The sequence below is a fragment of the Vipera berus genome (assembly GCF_964194415.1).
Source record: "Vipera berus genome assembly, chromosome: 4".
Lineage (NCBI taxonomy): Eukaryota > Metazoa > Chordata > Lepidosauria > Squamata > Viperidae > Vipera > Vipera berus.
Window position 1 is genome coordinate 110,071,758 of NC_138206.1, and position 16,178 is coordinate 110,087,935.

General features: G+C 45.3%; 1 protein-coding gene across 1 annotated transcript in view; it reads right to left on the reverse strand.

Annotated features, from left to right (window-relative positions):
• Positions 1 to 16,178, reverse strand: part of LMO7 (LIM domain 7) — a gene marked incomplete at its 5' end in the record, with an annotated part of 118,756 nt that overhangs the window by 67,801 nt on the left and 34,777 nt on the right. The window contains one exon of the mRNA XM_081327670.1: positions 2,278 to 2,384. Coding sequence (XP_081183796.1) covers positions 2,278 to 2,384 — 107 coding nt within the window. The remainder of the gene's footprint in view (positions 1 to 2,277; positions 2,385 to 16,178) is intronic.

Genomic DNA, 16,178 nt, shown 5'->3' on the forward strand with positions numbered 1-16,178 from the left:
AGTGAAGGATATGCATTATTTCATTCATCACAGCCTTCCACTGTTCTGGCTGGAGTCGCAATCCAACATGTTTGGAAGACACCACCAAGTACTTTAGATATCTCAGCTAAGATGGAGGAAGGAAGGCTCTGTTTTCAAGCACAGCTAGAAAAGGAAAGGAAAGGATTGTGGGAATAAGGGTTCATCACAAGAATGAAGACTGCCTTTTCTCAGAACAATCAGCAGCAGCCTGGATGTCAATCGATTTGCCCAGTTTCGCCCACAATCTCAGCATCGCTAGTTGGGCTTTGGTTCCTAGGAGAGTTTCAGCACAACTCTTACACAACAGATTTACTATTAAGCTGCCTGATCTCTGCTGATTTTCTCTGCCAGGGACTGCCACCTCCAAGGAGCTCCTATTACAGACTTATCATTCCAGCCTTGCTTAAGCCAACCCAGAAGAAAGGAACCATTTCTGAATGACTATGGTCCTTCAGCCAGGCTGCAACTCTTTGACCAGGACAGTCTTGGAAGAGGGGTGTTTTTCCTCATAAAGGTCAAGAATTCTGGGAGTTGAAGTCCACGAGTCATAAAAGAGCCACGGTTGCCTACCCCTGGTATAGGATCTCCTGCCATGGGCCAGGGGGCTGGACTAGACAACCTCCAAGGTCCCTTCCAACCCAATTATTCTATATTTCTTTTCTGCAGCACAACATTCACAGAAAACCCTGCTCTTTTTCTCTCTCACTCCCAGATCAAAAGGCTTTGGGAAGGGAGACGGAAACCACCGGTACTCGAAACGGGTTACACACGTGGGTTTGTGACAACGCAAGGAGGAGAAGATTGTGGCAGAAAATTCTCTCGCCACACATGCAGGCAGCAGCCAGTTCGACAGCATTTCCAGCAGAACGAGAGGGAATTGCACCACCTTCTCAACTTACTCCTGCAGCAGGAGGGGACCGAGAGAGGCAACTCCACAGGAATGCAAATCTGAGTCTCGGGAAGTTGCCAAGCCTTCTTGTCAAGCCCACACGTTGAAAGGGAACCTGTTAGGAGACTTGTCGGCTTCTGCTTTGCTTTCCCCTAACAGGAAGGGGAACCGGTGCCATGGCGTTCCTGGCTTGACCGCCTGGGAACAATCCTGGCACACCACAGCAGGAGTTGTCAGATAGGTCACTTTTGATTACTTGGCTTTCCAGGTTGCAAAAGAGCCAGTCAGGTGGATTTTGCAAAGGTGTTTACCATTCTTTCACGTGCTGCCTTTCACAAACCAAAAGAAAGCCAAGCGGGAAGAGAGCATGAGATTCTTCATTTGTGTCCTCTTCCACAAAGGCCACAATTTGCCAAATGCCTCCTTTAACCCAGGAATACCTATGAGGGACTTTGCCATTCACTGCTTTTAAACTTAGAAACCACATACGTTTACAAACACACGTACGCACACCTTTTCTGGCATTCTCAAGCAGGCTGTGCAAGGTCCAGTGCACTTAAATGAGCAAATCTAAAATAATTATTTGAACAATTAAGCAAGTCCATTTATCTGGCCACAATGTCCTTGACGTTCATTTTGCTAGGTGTATCCCCTTCCTGAGGTACAGCAGGTCCACCGATATAGACAAAGCCGTTCATGGCCAAACTTTCTGACCACTTCCTGATGGGTGTAGGGAAAACTCTCTTTTAGGAAGAGTGGAATTCCTCTTCATCACTCTTGGGTCATGGTTAGGGAGGGTCAAGGTGATGAATGCCATATCTCAGAAAGGATGTCATCGGTTAAAGGCGCGGCCACCCATTGCTCCAGGTAAAACGGAGGTTAAAGTTAAACCGAAAGATTTCCTGGTCCACCGTTGCTGAGTGTAGCCAGCAGCTATCAGGTAGCTCACATGCCCCCCTAACCTTCTCTACAGAGGACAGAGTCTGCATTCTCAGTAGAGTTTTACGGGTGACAGATCTGAAGTCTTGGCTGAAGACAACCCTAGACCACCCTAAGTAGACATCTCATCCCAGAATAAACACTCAACATTACCATCTTAGAGTAAAACCAACTTTTCCAGTCAGGTTTTGCATTTTCGTCTCTGAATTAATATAACTATCAATCTGTCAAGTAGCTTTACACACACTCACACACACACACACACACACAAACACAAACACACAGACAAACACAAACACACAATCCTCAGGATTGGGCTAGCTTTTTCCTGGCACTTAACAGCAAATCTCAACTTGCACATCTCAACAGGATTCAGCCCCAAGACAACGTACAGACACGTAATAAGCAGAAGACTTAGCCGTACTTACTTGACGGTAACTCGATTAGATAAATCCTGAAGGTCACCAGGATGAAAAAGCTGAGCTTCTTTTAATCCAAGGTTTTCGCAGGCTTTCAAAAAGACGTTGATATTATCCTGCGAAAGAGAAGCAGAAGAAGGCAGCTACTTTAGTGAAGGAGCGTGGCGGAAAGCGTGCGGGTCTCAAAGTCCAGCCTGTGGTCCTCAGGATCACAGATGACAAGGAACATTATTTCCTGTGGCTCTGAAAGCTGCTTTGACTGACAGGCACGTTAAAGATTAGCAGGTAAAAAGGCAACACGGGCTGGCCAGTGAGGAGCAGCGTCGTCCCCTCTGTGTCAGCTCTGCAAACAAACGCCCTCTTTTTTTTCTTTTTTTTTAGCTTTGCATGACAAGCCTCACCTCTCACATTTAAAAATAACTCTCCGGCTGCTGACATTCACCCACCCAGGAATGGTTGGCAACGGAGGAGCGAAGGAGGAGGAACCCTGTTTCTATGCCACCGAGGATTGCAGAAAGCAGCACCTGCGAGTGGGTTTTGGTTACCGAGGATGGGGGGGGAAGGAGGAGAGGGGAAGAGAGAGAGAGAGAGAAGGCAGAAGGCGAGGCAAGAGCAGAGACTGAGCAGAATCTGCAGTTTCACCGGGCAAATTAGGTGTGGCTGAGCAGAGATTTGTGCCACCTGCTTCAGGGAGAGCTTACTTTGAACCCTGCAGAGAGGTGGAGGAAACAAAGTTCTCCTTGGCTGGGCATGCCAACTAGTCTAACTCTTTAGCCTAATTCTCTGAGGTCCCCCCACCCCCCCAAATGTTCAGATCTAGATTCTAAACACTGGGGAAAACAACACTCTGGGTAAGAAGCACGCCCAACTAGGAAACAAGCAGTCCAAACTTCAGAAATGGGGTGTTTCCAGTTAAAAGTTGGGCTATTTTTCCAGTCGGGCTGAGTTGGAATTCAGAACATCCTAAGCAGTGCTTTTTTTGTAAAAGAAAAAGGTGCCGGAACTCACACATGTCATACAACCCGCCTTGCCTACCCTACAAGGTTCCATTCAAAAAAGGTGCCGGAACTCCGTTCTGAGCGTTCTATGACAAAAAAAGCCCTACGGCATCTCTCCTTCCTGGCTTTGGCTGGCCAGCTGGGGCAGAGGGAAGCCCCGTTTGGCAATTTTTGAAAATGTGTCCAAGGGAATTTTAAGAGGGGGGGGGAGGAATGGAAGCTCTCTCACCCTCCAAGCACAAGAGGATAAGACTAAAACTAACCACGCTCTGGATTCAATGTCCCTGCTCTGAAAACAAAAAAAGAGAGCTCTTTTTCTAGGACAGCCGGGGATTATAACACTTAAAATTACCATTCATTTCCGCAGTCCTAAACATTTGTATTTGTCCTATTTGCATCCTATTTTGTGGGCTGAGAGTGTGTGAGGGTCCAAAGTCCATGGAGAAGGGTAGGCTGGAATTTTGCTTATAAACAGGGCTGTAATAACTCCAGCAGCCTTTGCTCCCTGGCACAGCATGTGGCTAAGCTGGGCAGGTGCCCAGGATGCTAATTGTTTTGGGGGATCAGCACACTCCCACATGGCTTGGGGGTGGCCGTACCAAAGGGCTGCCCACCCACTACTGTTTGCTCTGCAAACATCCTGGAAATTCCTGAATTCCAGAATGTTTTCGCTTTTGGTGCTCAAGCTTGGCTTCAACCGGCAATCCGTGGACCCGCGGCCTAAAAGCTTCCTAGCTGCAGTTATCAAAAAGATAATTATTGGATCACTGGAGAAAACACTTATGTTTGGAAGAGTTAGTGGTAAAAGGAAACCAGGCTGCCAAAGAACACGGTGGCTGAACACCATCAAAGCTGACACCAACCAGAGCGTAGAACAACTCAAAGAAGTAGCACAAGATCGGAAGATATGGAGAGACTTGGTTGATAGAATCACCAAGAGTTGGACACAACTGGATAACATCATCATCAACAACTATTGGGTCACACATTCCAATTTGCAGCCTCAGTGCTTCCCTCCCGGAGTGCCGTCTTCCCCTCTGAACGATGCACCCTTCTATTCTTTCTCGCTCGTAAGATTGTAGATGCCAAGGCATATAGCTGCATTTACAGAATATAGAATAATAGAGTTGGAAGGGACTTTGGAGGTCTTATAGTCCAATCCTCTGCTGAAGCAGGAGATCCTATACCACTTCAAACAAGTGGCTGTCCAGTCTCTTCTTAAAAGCTTCCAGTGATGGAGCACCCACAAGTTCTGAAAGCAAGCCATTCCACTGGTTAGGAAGTATCTCCAGAGTTCTAGGTTGCTTCCCTCCTTCATTAGTTTCCATCCATTGCTTCTTACCCCCTCTTCTTTGTGGCAGCCCCTCAAATATTGGAACACTGCTATCATATCACCCCTACTCTTTCTTTTCTCTAGACTAGCCAGACCCAATTCCTTCAACCATTCTTTATACATCTTTTAGTCTCCAGGCCCTTAATCATTTTAGTTGTTCTTCTCTGCGATCTTTCAGAGTCTCAACATTTTTTTTAAATAATGTGCTGACCAAAACTGGATGCAGTATTCTAGAGGTGGTCTTGTTGTTGTTAGTTACGAAGTCGTGTCTGACCCATCGCGACCCCATGGACAACGTTCCTCCATGCCTTCCTGTCCTCTACCATCTTCTGGAGTCCATTTAAGCTCACGCCTACTGCTTCAGTGACTCCATCCAGCCACCTCATTCTCTGTCGTTCCCTTCTTCTCTTGCCCTCAACCTTTCCCAGCATTAGGTTCTTCTCCAGTGAGTCCTTCCTTCTCATTAGCTGGCCAAAGTATTTGAGTTTCAGCTTCAGGATCTAGCCTTCTAAAGAGCAGTCAGGGTTGATCTCCTCTAGGACTGACCAGTTTGATCGCCTTCCAGTCCAGGGGACTCGCAGGAGTCTTCTCCAGCACCAAAGTTCAAAGGCCTCAATTCTTTGGCGCTCAGCCTTTCTTATGGTCCAACTTTCACAGCCATACATTGCAACTGGAAAGACCATAGCCTTGACTATGGTGGTCCTACTAAGGTTTTATATAGTGGTATAGTAGTACTTCACGTGATCTTGACTCTATCTCTCTTTTTCCAGCTTTTCCCAGTGGGACAGGATCCATTTGGAAGAACGGAAGCAATCCAGGAGAGGCAGAATTACCCCCACTGAGTTCGAGCAATCTCGAGTCCAGTAACTAAATCAATGGACAATTTATTATTTCTTTTTGATGTTGCAGAAAGATGCAGCACTGTTTGCACACAAGGAACCCAAATCATGAGAAAGGCATGTGAGAGACAGGACGTGTTATGTAGTAAGTTTTTTTTAAAAAAATAAAAATAAAAATAAAAAAGTAAAAATCCTGGCCTGCATTCAATTCCAGCTGAGCAACGCTTGAGTTGGCTGGTTTTTACACTTGCTTAAGCAAAGGGCTGGGCGGGAATCACGTCATCAATGCGAGTTCTGGAATGTGGCACCAAACCATCAGCTGGGCAGCACTGCAAGCCTAGAGGCCTCTTTATCAGGTTCCCCAGGAATGGGAAGAGGGGAAGAGGTGTGTAAACATGTGTGAGAAAGGGATAAATCGCAGTCTATACAAGGATTTGATCCTGCAGCACAGATGCTGGATTTTTTTTTTCTGTCTTGATTCACACACTCGTTCTTCTACTTGGGTTTCAACAGGGCTAAAAGTTAGACAGGAAGGGAGAACGAGTGGTAATAGCTGTGAATTAGTTAGTAGATGTAGGCCCTACCAAATTAAAACCTTTCAGTCAGCTATGCAAACACTTCTCTTCAAGGATTTATTCTTGCCACTTCAAGTTGTTTCAGGGTTATTTTTCTTAATTCTTAAAACTTCAACAGCACACCCCTGTAGCTTGTACTAAGCGCTACACAAATCATGTCGTTGTAATAACAGGAACACTGATGAATACCGGATAAAAAAATAAGGCAAATCAAAACATTACAGTTGAATTGGGTTGTTTTTCTCATTAAATATCACACAGCCGTTAATTTATAGTACACAAAGTGGATATATTTGCCTATTGTGTGAATGGTGCATGGGTATGCACTAGTTACAAAGAATAAATATCGATAAGTATTTTTCTTCTTCTTCAAGACGATCAGACTATAATAAATTATGAACATGTACAATGAAGTTTTTTCTCTGTCTCTTTTTTTCTCAAATCTAGTCAAAGGAGGAAATTAGGGACAGAGTTTCATGGGAGGTAGATACAGGATTACTCAGCACAATTTTGTTCCATTACTCAACAGTTGTCGTAGAACTGAACAATCATAACCTTTACCTTTGATATGATTTCATTTTTCCCCCCTGATTCTTGGGATAGTCTTTGTAATAGACTCACAGCCTATTCATGGCTCTGGGTTATCAGCTGTCTAAATTTCATCATATAACCATGAGATTTCTCCATCAAAAAGGAGATTAAAATCCTTGTCACATGAATTCATTTCATCGCCTGTCAAGAAAATGTTCTGAATCCTAAAGGAAAACGTATGGTGTACCATACTAAGCTCTTTAATTAACAAAATTCAAGATGTTGAATATTCTCTCTCTCTCTCTCTCTCTCTCTCTCTCTCTCTCTCTCTCTCTCTCTCTCTCTCTCTCTCTCTCCAGCATATATATATATGGTTTTCTAACCAATAACAATAATAGAAATAGCAATAGCAACTAGACTTAATATACCACTTCATAGTGCTTTACAGCCCTCTCTAAGCAGTTTACAGTCAGCCTATTGCCCCCAACAATCTCATTTTACGGACCTTGGTACGAGGGAAGGCTGAGTCGACCTTGAGCCAGTCAGGATCGAACTAGTGAAGTGCAGTCAGCCGGCAGTCAGCAGAAGTAGCCTGCTGTACTGCATTCTAACCACTGTGCCACCACGGCTCATAAGAGCAAATATTTAATTGATTAATAAAATGACTCTAAAATATTTTCATAGCAATAACTGTAAAGCCTTGCAGATATACTGTCTATGTAGCCGAGTATCTGCAATTGTATGAAAGTTACAGAGTGTCTTGATATTCTTTGAGCAATTGAAATTCAGTTAGTCCTCGACTTAACAACAGTCCATTTAGTAACCGTTCAAAGTTACAACAGCTGTGAAAAATGTGACTTAGGACCGTTTTTCACACTTACGACTGTTGCAGCATTCCCACGGTCAGATGATCAAAATTCAGACACTTGGCAACTGGTTCCTATTTATGACGGTCACAGTGTCCCGGTGTCAGGTTGATCCCCTTCTGGGACCTTCTGACAAGCAAAATTAACGGGGAAGCCATTTTGCTAACTTAACAACTGCAATGATTCACTTAACAACTGTGGAAAGAAATGTTGTAAAGTGGGCCAAAATACATAATAAGAAATGTCTCACTTAGCAACATAAGTTTGGGGGGCTCAATCGTGGACGTACGTCGAGGACTATCTGTATCTGTAACTGTACGAACATTACAGCCTTGACACTCTTTAAGCACTTGAACTAACTTGAGAAAAACTTAAATTCTGGCATATTCAGATTGCTGTACATCTACATATTGGTAGAATACATACTTACTTACATGCAAACACACCTAGAGCAACCCTTATCACAAATCTCTGGAAAAGTCAACAACCTTGAAGCTGTTTCGAGTTTACGTAATTCCACTTACGACAGTATACGGTTCTAGCTATATGCATTTTCCGTTCCTTCCAGCTCTTTTCCTTCTTGCGCGTTCTCTGCCCTTTTTCACTTTCTAAGCCTAGTCAATTCAACACTATTTTGCCCTGTCCAACCTTGTTATGTTGATGAATCACTGCCTCGAATGAAACGTACAGTTTCCACTAGTATTCCAAAGGGGTGAAAAAAATGTTGCGATATTTTCAGTGTGTGTACGTATGTTTGCGCTTGTTTGTGTGCAGGCGTGCATGTATGTGGGCTAAACAACATTTCAGACCCAGGAAATATCCCCCATTATTGTCTTTGTTCTGAGCATCAGAAAGAAAGTGAGAAGAGTAAAGCAAGTAAGACTATCGTTCTCTTTCCTTCTGTTCTGCTAATTAACGCCGTTTAAATTGTTATTCAACTCCGTAATGAAACATCCCAGAACGCTGCCGTTTTTATTTTGTGAGTTCCTTTTGTTTAAGAACCATGGACATCACAAATTTGGGACATGAAACCACAGAACCTTGGGCTACAAATTAAGACTTGTGAAATAATAAATAAGATCTTTCATAGCGAATAAATCCACTGGGCTGCCCTTAAGGGCATATGATCACGTACTTAGTTCAGGCTTTGTGGAACTGCATGTGAAGTGAAACTACGGCTGCACACTGCTAGCCACACCTTATTTTTTAATGTAGACTGTACTGTCTTTTTTTCTTTTCTTCCATGGCACCACGTTCTAGATGCACTTATCTCTTGACATTCCCCTACAAAGAGGCAAGGAATCGATGCTAAGACCAGGGAAATCCAGGATCCGCTTTGGATGCTGCTGCCTTTAGGAAGACGGAGAAGCATTAAGATTATATATCTCCAGATCCCATCAAGGGCTAACCCAGATGCTAAGAGAGGCTTGCAGGGATTAGATCCTGTCTTTAAGGAAGCAGGGAATCTGACAGTTGCCAAGGAACTGAAAGACACGCATGTAAAACCCCACTAACCATTCACTATTCTCAGTGTGAAACGCCTCATTTTTGCAGGCAACTTCCTGCAATTTTGTGGTTTTGGATTGTGGTGTATACAATGTGTGTATTCAGGGGGATGGGCCCTAATAATTTAGCTTACATGTTAAGAGCATGAGAACGGCTCTGATGGATGATGCCAAAGGCCTACTACTTAGGGCAATTTGGCACACTGCGTTGTGGTGTCCAAAGGGTCAGCTGACCATGTGGTGTTGCACAGGATTCAATTAACTCTAACCATCAGGGCTACCTTGAGGGAATCCAAACCCCGTCCACTGTCTACCCGGTTGGCCTAGAGAAAGAGCTGAAGGCAGAGAGAAACTGGAAGATCCAAACTCTTTGTTATGTCGTGGGCTTGGGTGAACAGGAATGAATACAGACAGTTGTTCATAAAGCAACACATCCTTTTTTTGGTTATGACAGAGCTTAACCTGGGCCGTGCCCAGCCACTACATATACATACAGTCCAACCCTCTAGCAGCAGCCAATAGAATGGAACCATGCTTCCCGCCAAAGGTAGATCACTTGCAAGGCTGGAGACGGCCTGTCTAGGTTTCAAGGGAGCCGTTGGCTCATGTGGTATGGTACCACAAGCTCAGTAGATAACACTCTTCTTGTCAAAGGGGGACAGCATTGAACCCAAACTCAATCAGCCTGCCACAGCCCAGCCAGACCCACTGCTGTCTGCCTGGCCAAGAGGGAGAGGGACATGGTGTCCTGAAGCCACCAGCTCTTCCTGCTGTAGATATGGTTGGCTGGCTGGGTTCAGCTTGCTCTAGGGAAGGGCCAGGACCAGCAGGGTTCCGAAGACGGGAATCAGCCTGCTCCACTGATCCTCCCAACAGTCATAATTGAAGCATGATGTCACCGGGAACCTGCTTCCCTATTAATTTGTCTGATCCTCTGCAAAACACTCAAATTAGTGGCGAGCAGCCCAGTTTAAAACACAGCCTTGTGAACAGAAGAACCACTCTTCCTGGTTCTGAAATTATTTGTGCAGGCAAACACCCATTCCATAAGCCCAGCAGCTGACAAATGAATAGCCGAGCTTAATGACCAGTGTTATCTTCCTCAAGATGAGATAAGGCAAAAAAAGGAGAAAATGATCAAAAGAAGAAAAGACAAACAAAAGATGGGGAAAAAAAACCCAAGGAAAACTTGCTCTGGCACTGCTATATAACAATCAGCAAGTAACAATTTCCATAGGATGGACCGAAATGTGATTATCTGCTAATGCCTCCAGTTAACCTGCAGGAAAAGGAGCAACAAAGACAGCTGTAAACCAGACTCGGGAGTTTCAGCCATCACTGAACATCAGTCGTATAAATTTGATTAATAAACAAACAGACTTCCCAACAAGGCACATTGCTTCATTTAGAAATGTTGTCCAAATGGCTGGAAAAGTCAAGATGTCCTAATGAAAGCACTAGGTAAAAGTAAAGGTTCCCCCGCACATGCCTGCTAGTCCTTTCCGACTCTAGGGGCCGGTGCTCATCTCCGTTTCAAAGCCAAAGAGCCAGCGCTTGTCTGAGGACGTATCCGTGGTCATGTGGCCGGCATGACTAGACGCCAAAGGCGCACGGAACACTGTTACCTTCCCACCGTAGTGGTCCCTATTTTTCTACTTGCATTTTTACGTGCTTTCGAACTGCTAGGTCGGCAGAAGCTGGGACGAGTAACAGCCACTCACTCTGCTACGCGGCACTCGGGATTCGACCCGCCAAACTGCCGACCTTCTGATTGACAAGCTCTGCGTCCTAACCCACTAAGCCACCGCGTCCCTATATGAAAGCACTAGATTCCATGTAATTTTATGTTTGATAATTTATTTTTTAAAGGTTTCCAGGAGTGTAATTGGAAACCAAATCCATAGAGTGTGTGCTGGTTGAAAATGGACATACTCAGTGTCCAAGGACTAGACAACTGTCATCCCCAGCAGTACACAGGTAGTCCTTAATGTATGACCACAACTGAGTCCAGAATTTATGTTGCTAAGTGAGAAATTTGTTAAGTGAGTTTTGCCCCATTTTATGACTTTCCTTGCCACAGTTGCTAAGTGAAACACTGCAGTTGTTAAGTTAGCAACACGGCTGTTAAGTGAATCTGGCTTCCCCACTGACTTGCCCTGTCAGAAGTTCGCAAAAGGGGATCCCATGACCCTGGGACTCTGCAACCGTCATAAATGTGAGTCGGTTGCCAAGCCTCTGAATTTTGATTACGTGACCAACAGGGATGTTGCAATAGTCTTAAGTGTGAAAAGTGCGAACAGTCACTAAACAAACTGCTGTAAGTTGAGGACTTTGGGCTGTGTTGCCTAGGAGTTGGGGGGGTCATTGTCACTGTTTGGCTTGGAGAAGTCAGACAGATGGTAAAGTGGAGGAAAAACATGAATCTGGGGCTGTAGGCTGAAGTTGTTACCACAGGGGGGGGGCGGAAAGAGAAAAACATAAATTAACTACTCAAGAAAGTGCACGCAACTGAAATTTAGAGAGTTTGCTTTCATTTTCTCTCTTAGCCTCCTGACTGCACCCTTTGGCTGAGGGGGTGGAGAAAGCCCAACTGATTCTCCGGAGTTCTTTTTCTCCGACTTTCTCAATTTGGATGCAAAACCCCAAACCCAGAAACAAACAAAAAAAAAAACAGGTCACAGAGTCTGCAAGAACAAAACGTTATAGGAGGAGGCCGGGAGTGACGTTTAGCTCAGGTTTTGTGTTTCTTTTTTCCAAACTGTTCCTTAGGATGGCCCAGCTTTTTCAACTCAATTTCACAAAAATAATGCCAGATTCTACAGGGAGAACAGAATCAGAATAGAGCTGGGAGGGACCTTGGAGGTCTTCTAGTCCAGCCTTCTGCTCAAGCAGGAGACCCTAGACCAGGGGTAGGCAACCTCGGCTCTTTTATGACTCGTGGACTCCAACTCCCAGAATTCCTGAGTCAGCATAGCTGACTCAGGAATTCTGGGAGTTGAAGTCCACGAGTCATAAAAGGGCCAAGTTTGAAGACCCCTACCCTAGACCATTTCAGGCAAGTGGCTGTCCAGTCTCTTCTTAAAAACCTCCAGTGATGAAGCACCCACAAGGTCTGAAAGCAAGCTGTTCCACTGGTTAATTGTCCTCACTGTTAGGAACTTTTCTTTCTCACTGAGAGGAATGCTGTAAGGCAGCGGACCCCAAACCGTTTGGCACCCGGGGCCGGTTTCAGGAAGACAATTTTGCCATGGACTGGGGCGAGGGGAGGAGTGTGCAACCTAGACCCCTCACACACCCAATTTACATTGGGGTTTGTGCTCCTATGAGAATCTTATGCCTGATGAGCTGAGGTGGAACTGAGGTGGTGATGTTAGCACTGGGGAGCGGCTGCAAATGCAGATGAAGCCTCACTAGCTCACCCACTCACCTCCAGCTATGCAGCCTGGTTCCTAACAGGCCGCAGACCAGTATCAGTCTGTGGCCTAGGGGTTGGGGACCCTTGCTCTAAAGGGGGTTAATCCCCACCTGGAACACAGATGCCTGGAGGCTCCTGACACTCCCTAAGACCCGTCCTTCATTCCTCTCCCAGGCATGGGCTGCTGTGGCAGCTGGTGGTAGCTCCTTTCTCAGCCCATCAACTTCACCAAAGCCGCAACCCACAGCCTGCCGAAATGGGCAGAGTGTCAGAAGTTTGCTGTTTCCCCACCCAGTGCCAGGAAAAATGAAGGGAATGCTGATTTGCACCAATGATGCACATCATAAAAAACTCACTTTGAAACCAGAGATGGAGAAGAAAGACAAGCTCCCAGATAGCTGGCCAGGAAGTGTTCAGGGCAGGGCAACTATGCACATATTTTACCCACCCATTCTCAGGGCTGCCTACTCACTGGCTCCTATGTTGAAGGACATTCGACAACAAGGAGACAGCAACAGAAGATGACAGTTCTCTGATCTGCCGAGGTTTCTTTTTTGCTTCACACTCACTAGAATGCACATCTTCTGGCTGAACCAGTTTGGGGTTCAAGACTGCCAGGGGATGAGCTGCCAACTCCCTGGCATAATCCCTTGTCATCGGGCTCACTGGAAAGCAAGAATGCATGCACCCAAGACCTCTGAATACCTTAATGCCTTTGCTGGGTTTAATCAGCCACAAATACAACATGTCGACTTGTTTGTGTTTCCACCACGGTGAACGTGATCCCAACTGCTCAGGAGGTTCCCATGTTCACCACGCGTGGACAATACAATCAACCTAGAGATGGACGCAGATGATACCACTCTAATGGCAGAAAGTGAAGAAGAACTAAAGAGCCTCTTGTTGCGGGTGAAGAAGGAGAGTGCAAAACTTGGGTTGAAACATAACATTAAGAAAACCAAGATCATGGCATCCGGCCCTCTCAATTCCTGGCAAATAGAAGGGGAAGAAATGGAGGTAGTGACAGATTTTATTTTCCTGGGCTCCAAGATCACTGCAGATGGGGACTGTAGCCAAGAAATTAAAAGACGCTTGCTCCTCGGGAGGAAAGCCATGGCAAATCTAGACAGCACACTAAAAAGCAGAGACATCACCCTGTCAACAAAAGTGTGTATAGTCAAGGCTATGGTCTTCCCAGTTGCAATGTATGGCAGTGAAAGTTGGACCATAAAAAAGGCTGAGCGCCAAAGAGTCGAGGCCTTTGAACTATGGTGCTAGAGAAGACTCCTGTGAGTCCCTTGGACTGCAAGGCGATCAAACCGATCAGTCCTAGAGGAGATCAACCCTGACTGCTCTTTAGAAGGCCAGATCCTGAAGCTAAAACTCAAATACTTTGGCCACCTAATGAGAAGGAAGGACTCACTGGAGAAGAGCCTAATGCTGGGAAAGATTGAGGGCAAGAGAAGAAGGGGACGACAGAGAATGAGGTGGCTGGATGGAGTCCCTGAAGCAGTAGGCGTGAGCTTAAATGGACTCCAGAAGATGGTAGAGGGCAGAAAGGCCTGGAGGAACGTTATCCACAGGGTTGTGATGGGTTGGACATGACTTCGCAGCTAACAACAACAACAACAGAGATGGACAGTCAAGCAGGTTTTTATTTTCAGGGATGGGAAGGTGGCACGGTCTGGAAGTTGCTTCCCAATTTGAAGTTTATGAACTGAGAGGACAGGTCTTCACCATCAGAGAAGCTCAACCTAGAAGGACCTCAAGCAAGGAAGGACCCTGTCCCGGCAAGCTCTGTCCAAAGTCAAGTTATATCTGGAAATCTCTGCAAGCAAGATCAAACTTTGAAACCTGAATCTGAGCTCTAGTGTCACCACTCACTTTGGAAACAGGACCCGGGGGATAAATATAATTTTAACAGTAATGGCTTAGGAACTGCCATCTGTAATTTAGCACAGAAGAAATAGATTAAATTCTCCAGCATGTCCCACTGTTCATTCTAGAGCAGAACAGAAGAAGGAGGTCGTGGGAAAGGTTTTTGTGACCAAACAAGGCAGGACCAAAAGGACATCTGGACAGGAAAGGCTGGGGAAGAAGCTCTGGTGGGTTTGGTTTAATATGGACTTTTGGGTACAGAAAAGGTATCTTGGTTTTCCAGAGCAGGTGTTGAGTTTTAAAGGAGTGCCTGGTGATGCTCATGAAAACTACTTAATATGAGGTTTGATTGCTGCAATATAGCATTTCTTCTGTTTGCATTTCATGGTGAAAATGGACTTTATGCCACCAATCGCCACCAGCTGTTCTAGACTAGTTACAGTTCAACATTTATTTTACACATAAATCAAACAGATCGGACAGCTATTGGGCAATCATAGGAGCAAATTAAGTGTGGCCCAAATAGCCTTTCAAGCTTAAACAGGATTTTCCCTCTGTGCATAGGCAGTGTGCAAGGGAAGCCTACTCAATCACTTTTTATCTTTCCCCGTGATTATAAAAGGGAAAATGGGAAGTACTTCAGTTCATAAACCATGACAGTTATGGCTGAGGTTAATTTTTACAACTTGTGTTTGTAAAATGACAAAATTATGCATCTCCTTTGAAGGATTTATAGTTTGGTGGGGGATGGGGTTATTATACATAAAAAAAGAAATCCTATAAAAAAATAAAGGCATCTCTGTTGCTCCACAGAAATAGATGCACTGGGGCCAACAGGAGCGGCATCCTGGTTAAGGTATTGTTGCACTACAGTTGAAGGACCCATTTCTAGCCCGCTCCCCAGCTTCCAAAGCTCCCTACATCAGAGGTCCCCAACCCCGAGTCGGTGGATGGGTACCGGGCCGTGGCATGCCAGCAACTGGGCCGCACAAACAAGCAAAGCCCCATTCGCAAGATGCAGGCAGCACACAAAACCACGCCCCTTCCGGTCCGTGGAAAAACCTCTCTCCATGGAACCAGTCTGTCAGAATCCATTTATATCATATTCATAAATGTATGTTTAAAACGTTGTTCCTGGATTCTGCCATCTCCCGAGGAGGAAGGAACGAATGTGTATTGAGCCTGTATTAGGCATTTCAAAGGAAAAGAGAAGCCTTTTGAACTGGGGGAACAAAAGGGGGGGTTAGGGTAGGAGCATCTGGCTTGTGTCACGGAAGAGAGCAATAAACATAAAAGGTCCTAAGTTCCTTTTTCCCATGAGAGGGATGACACGAGGTAAATGATGGGGGGCTGACCAAATGGGGTTAAGGGGGGGTTGAACCGGGAACTCTTTATAAGGTTTTAGTTTGTAGAACAATATTAAGTCCTGTCTTGTATTCCTACAACCAAGCATGTCATAGTAAAGATTCCTTTTGGACTAGATTTGGCTCCAAGAGTTTTGTCTTCCTAAGACGTGGTTTGGGGTGGGTCCTGACACGGTCCCTGGTGCTCAAAAGGGGGGCACCTCTGCCCTACATGACTTGGGGTCTAGTCCTGACATCACCCCCTAGCACTGCCTACTTCATGGGCTCCTTGCTATGGAAAAAAAATAAAACCCAGAAGAGAGAGGGCATGTACAGACAGTCCTTGACTTAGATTTGTTTAGTGACAGTGTGAAGTTACAGAAGCATACAAAACGTTTTTTGCACGTATGACCGTTGCAGCATCCCTGTGGTCGCACGATCAAAATTCAGATGCTTGCCAACAACCTCGTACTGATGATGGGTGCAGCATCCCGGGGTCTTTTGTGACCTTCTGACAAGCAAAGTCAATGAGGAAGCCAGATTCACTGAACAACCGTGTGACTAACTTAACAACGCAGTGGTCCACTTAACATCTGTGGCAAGAAAGGTCATGGAAATCGGACACAA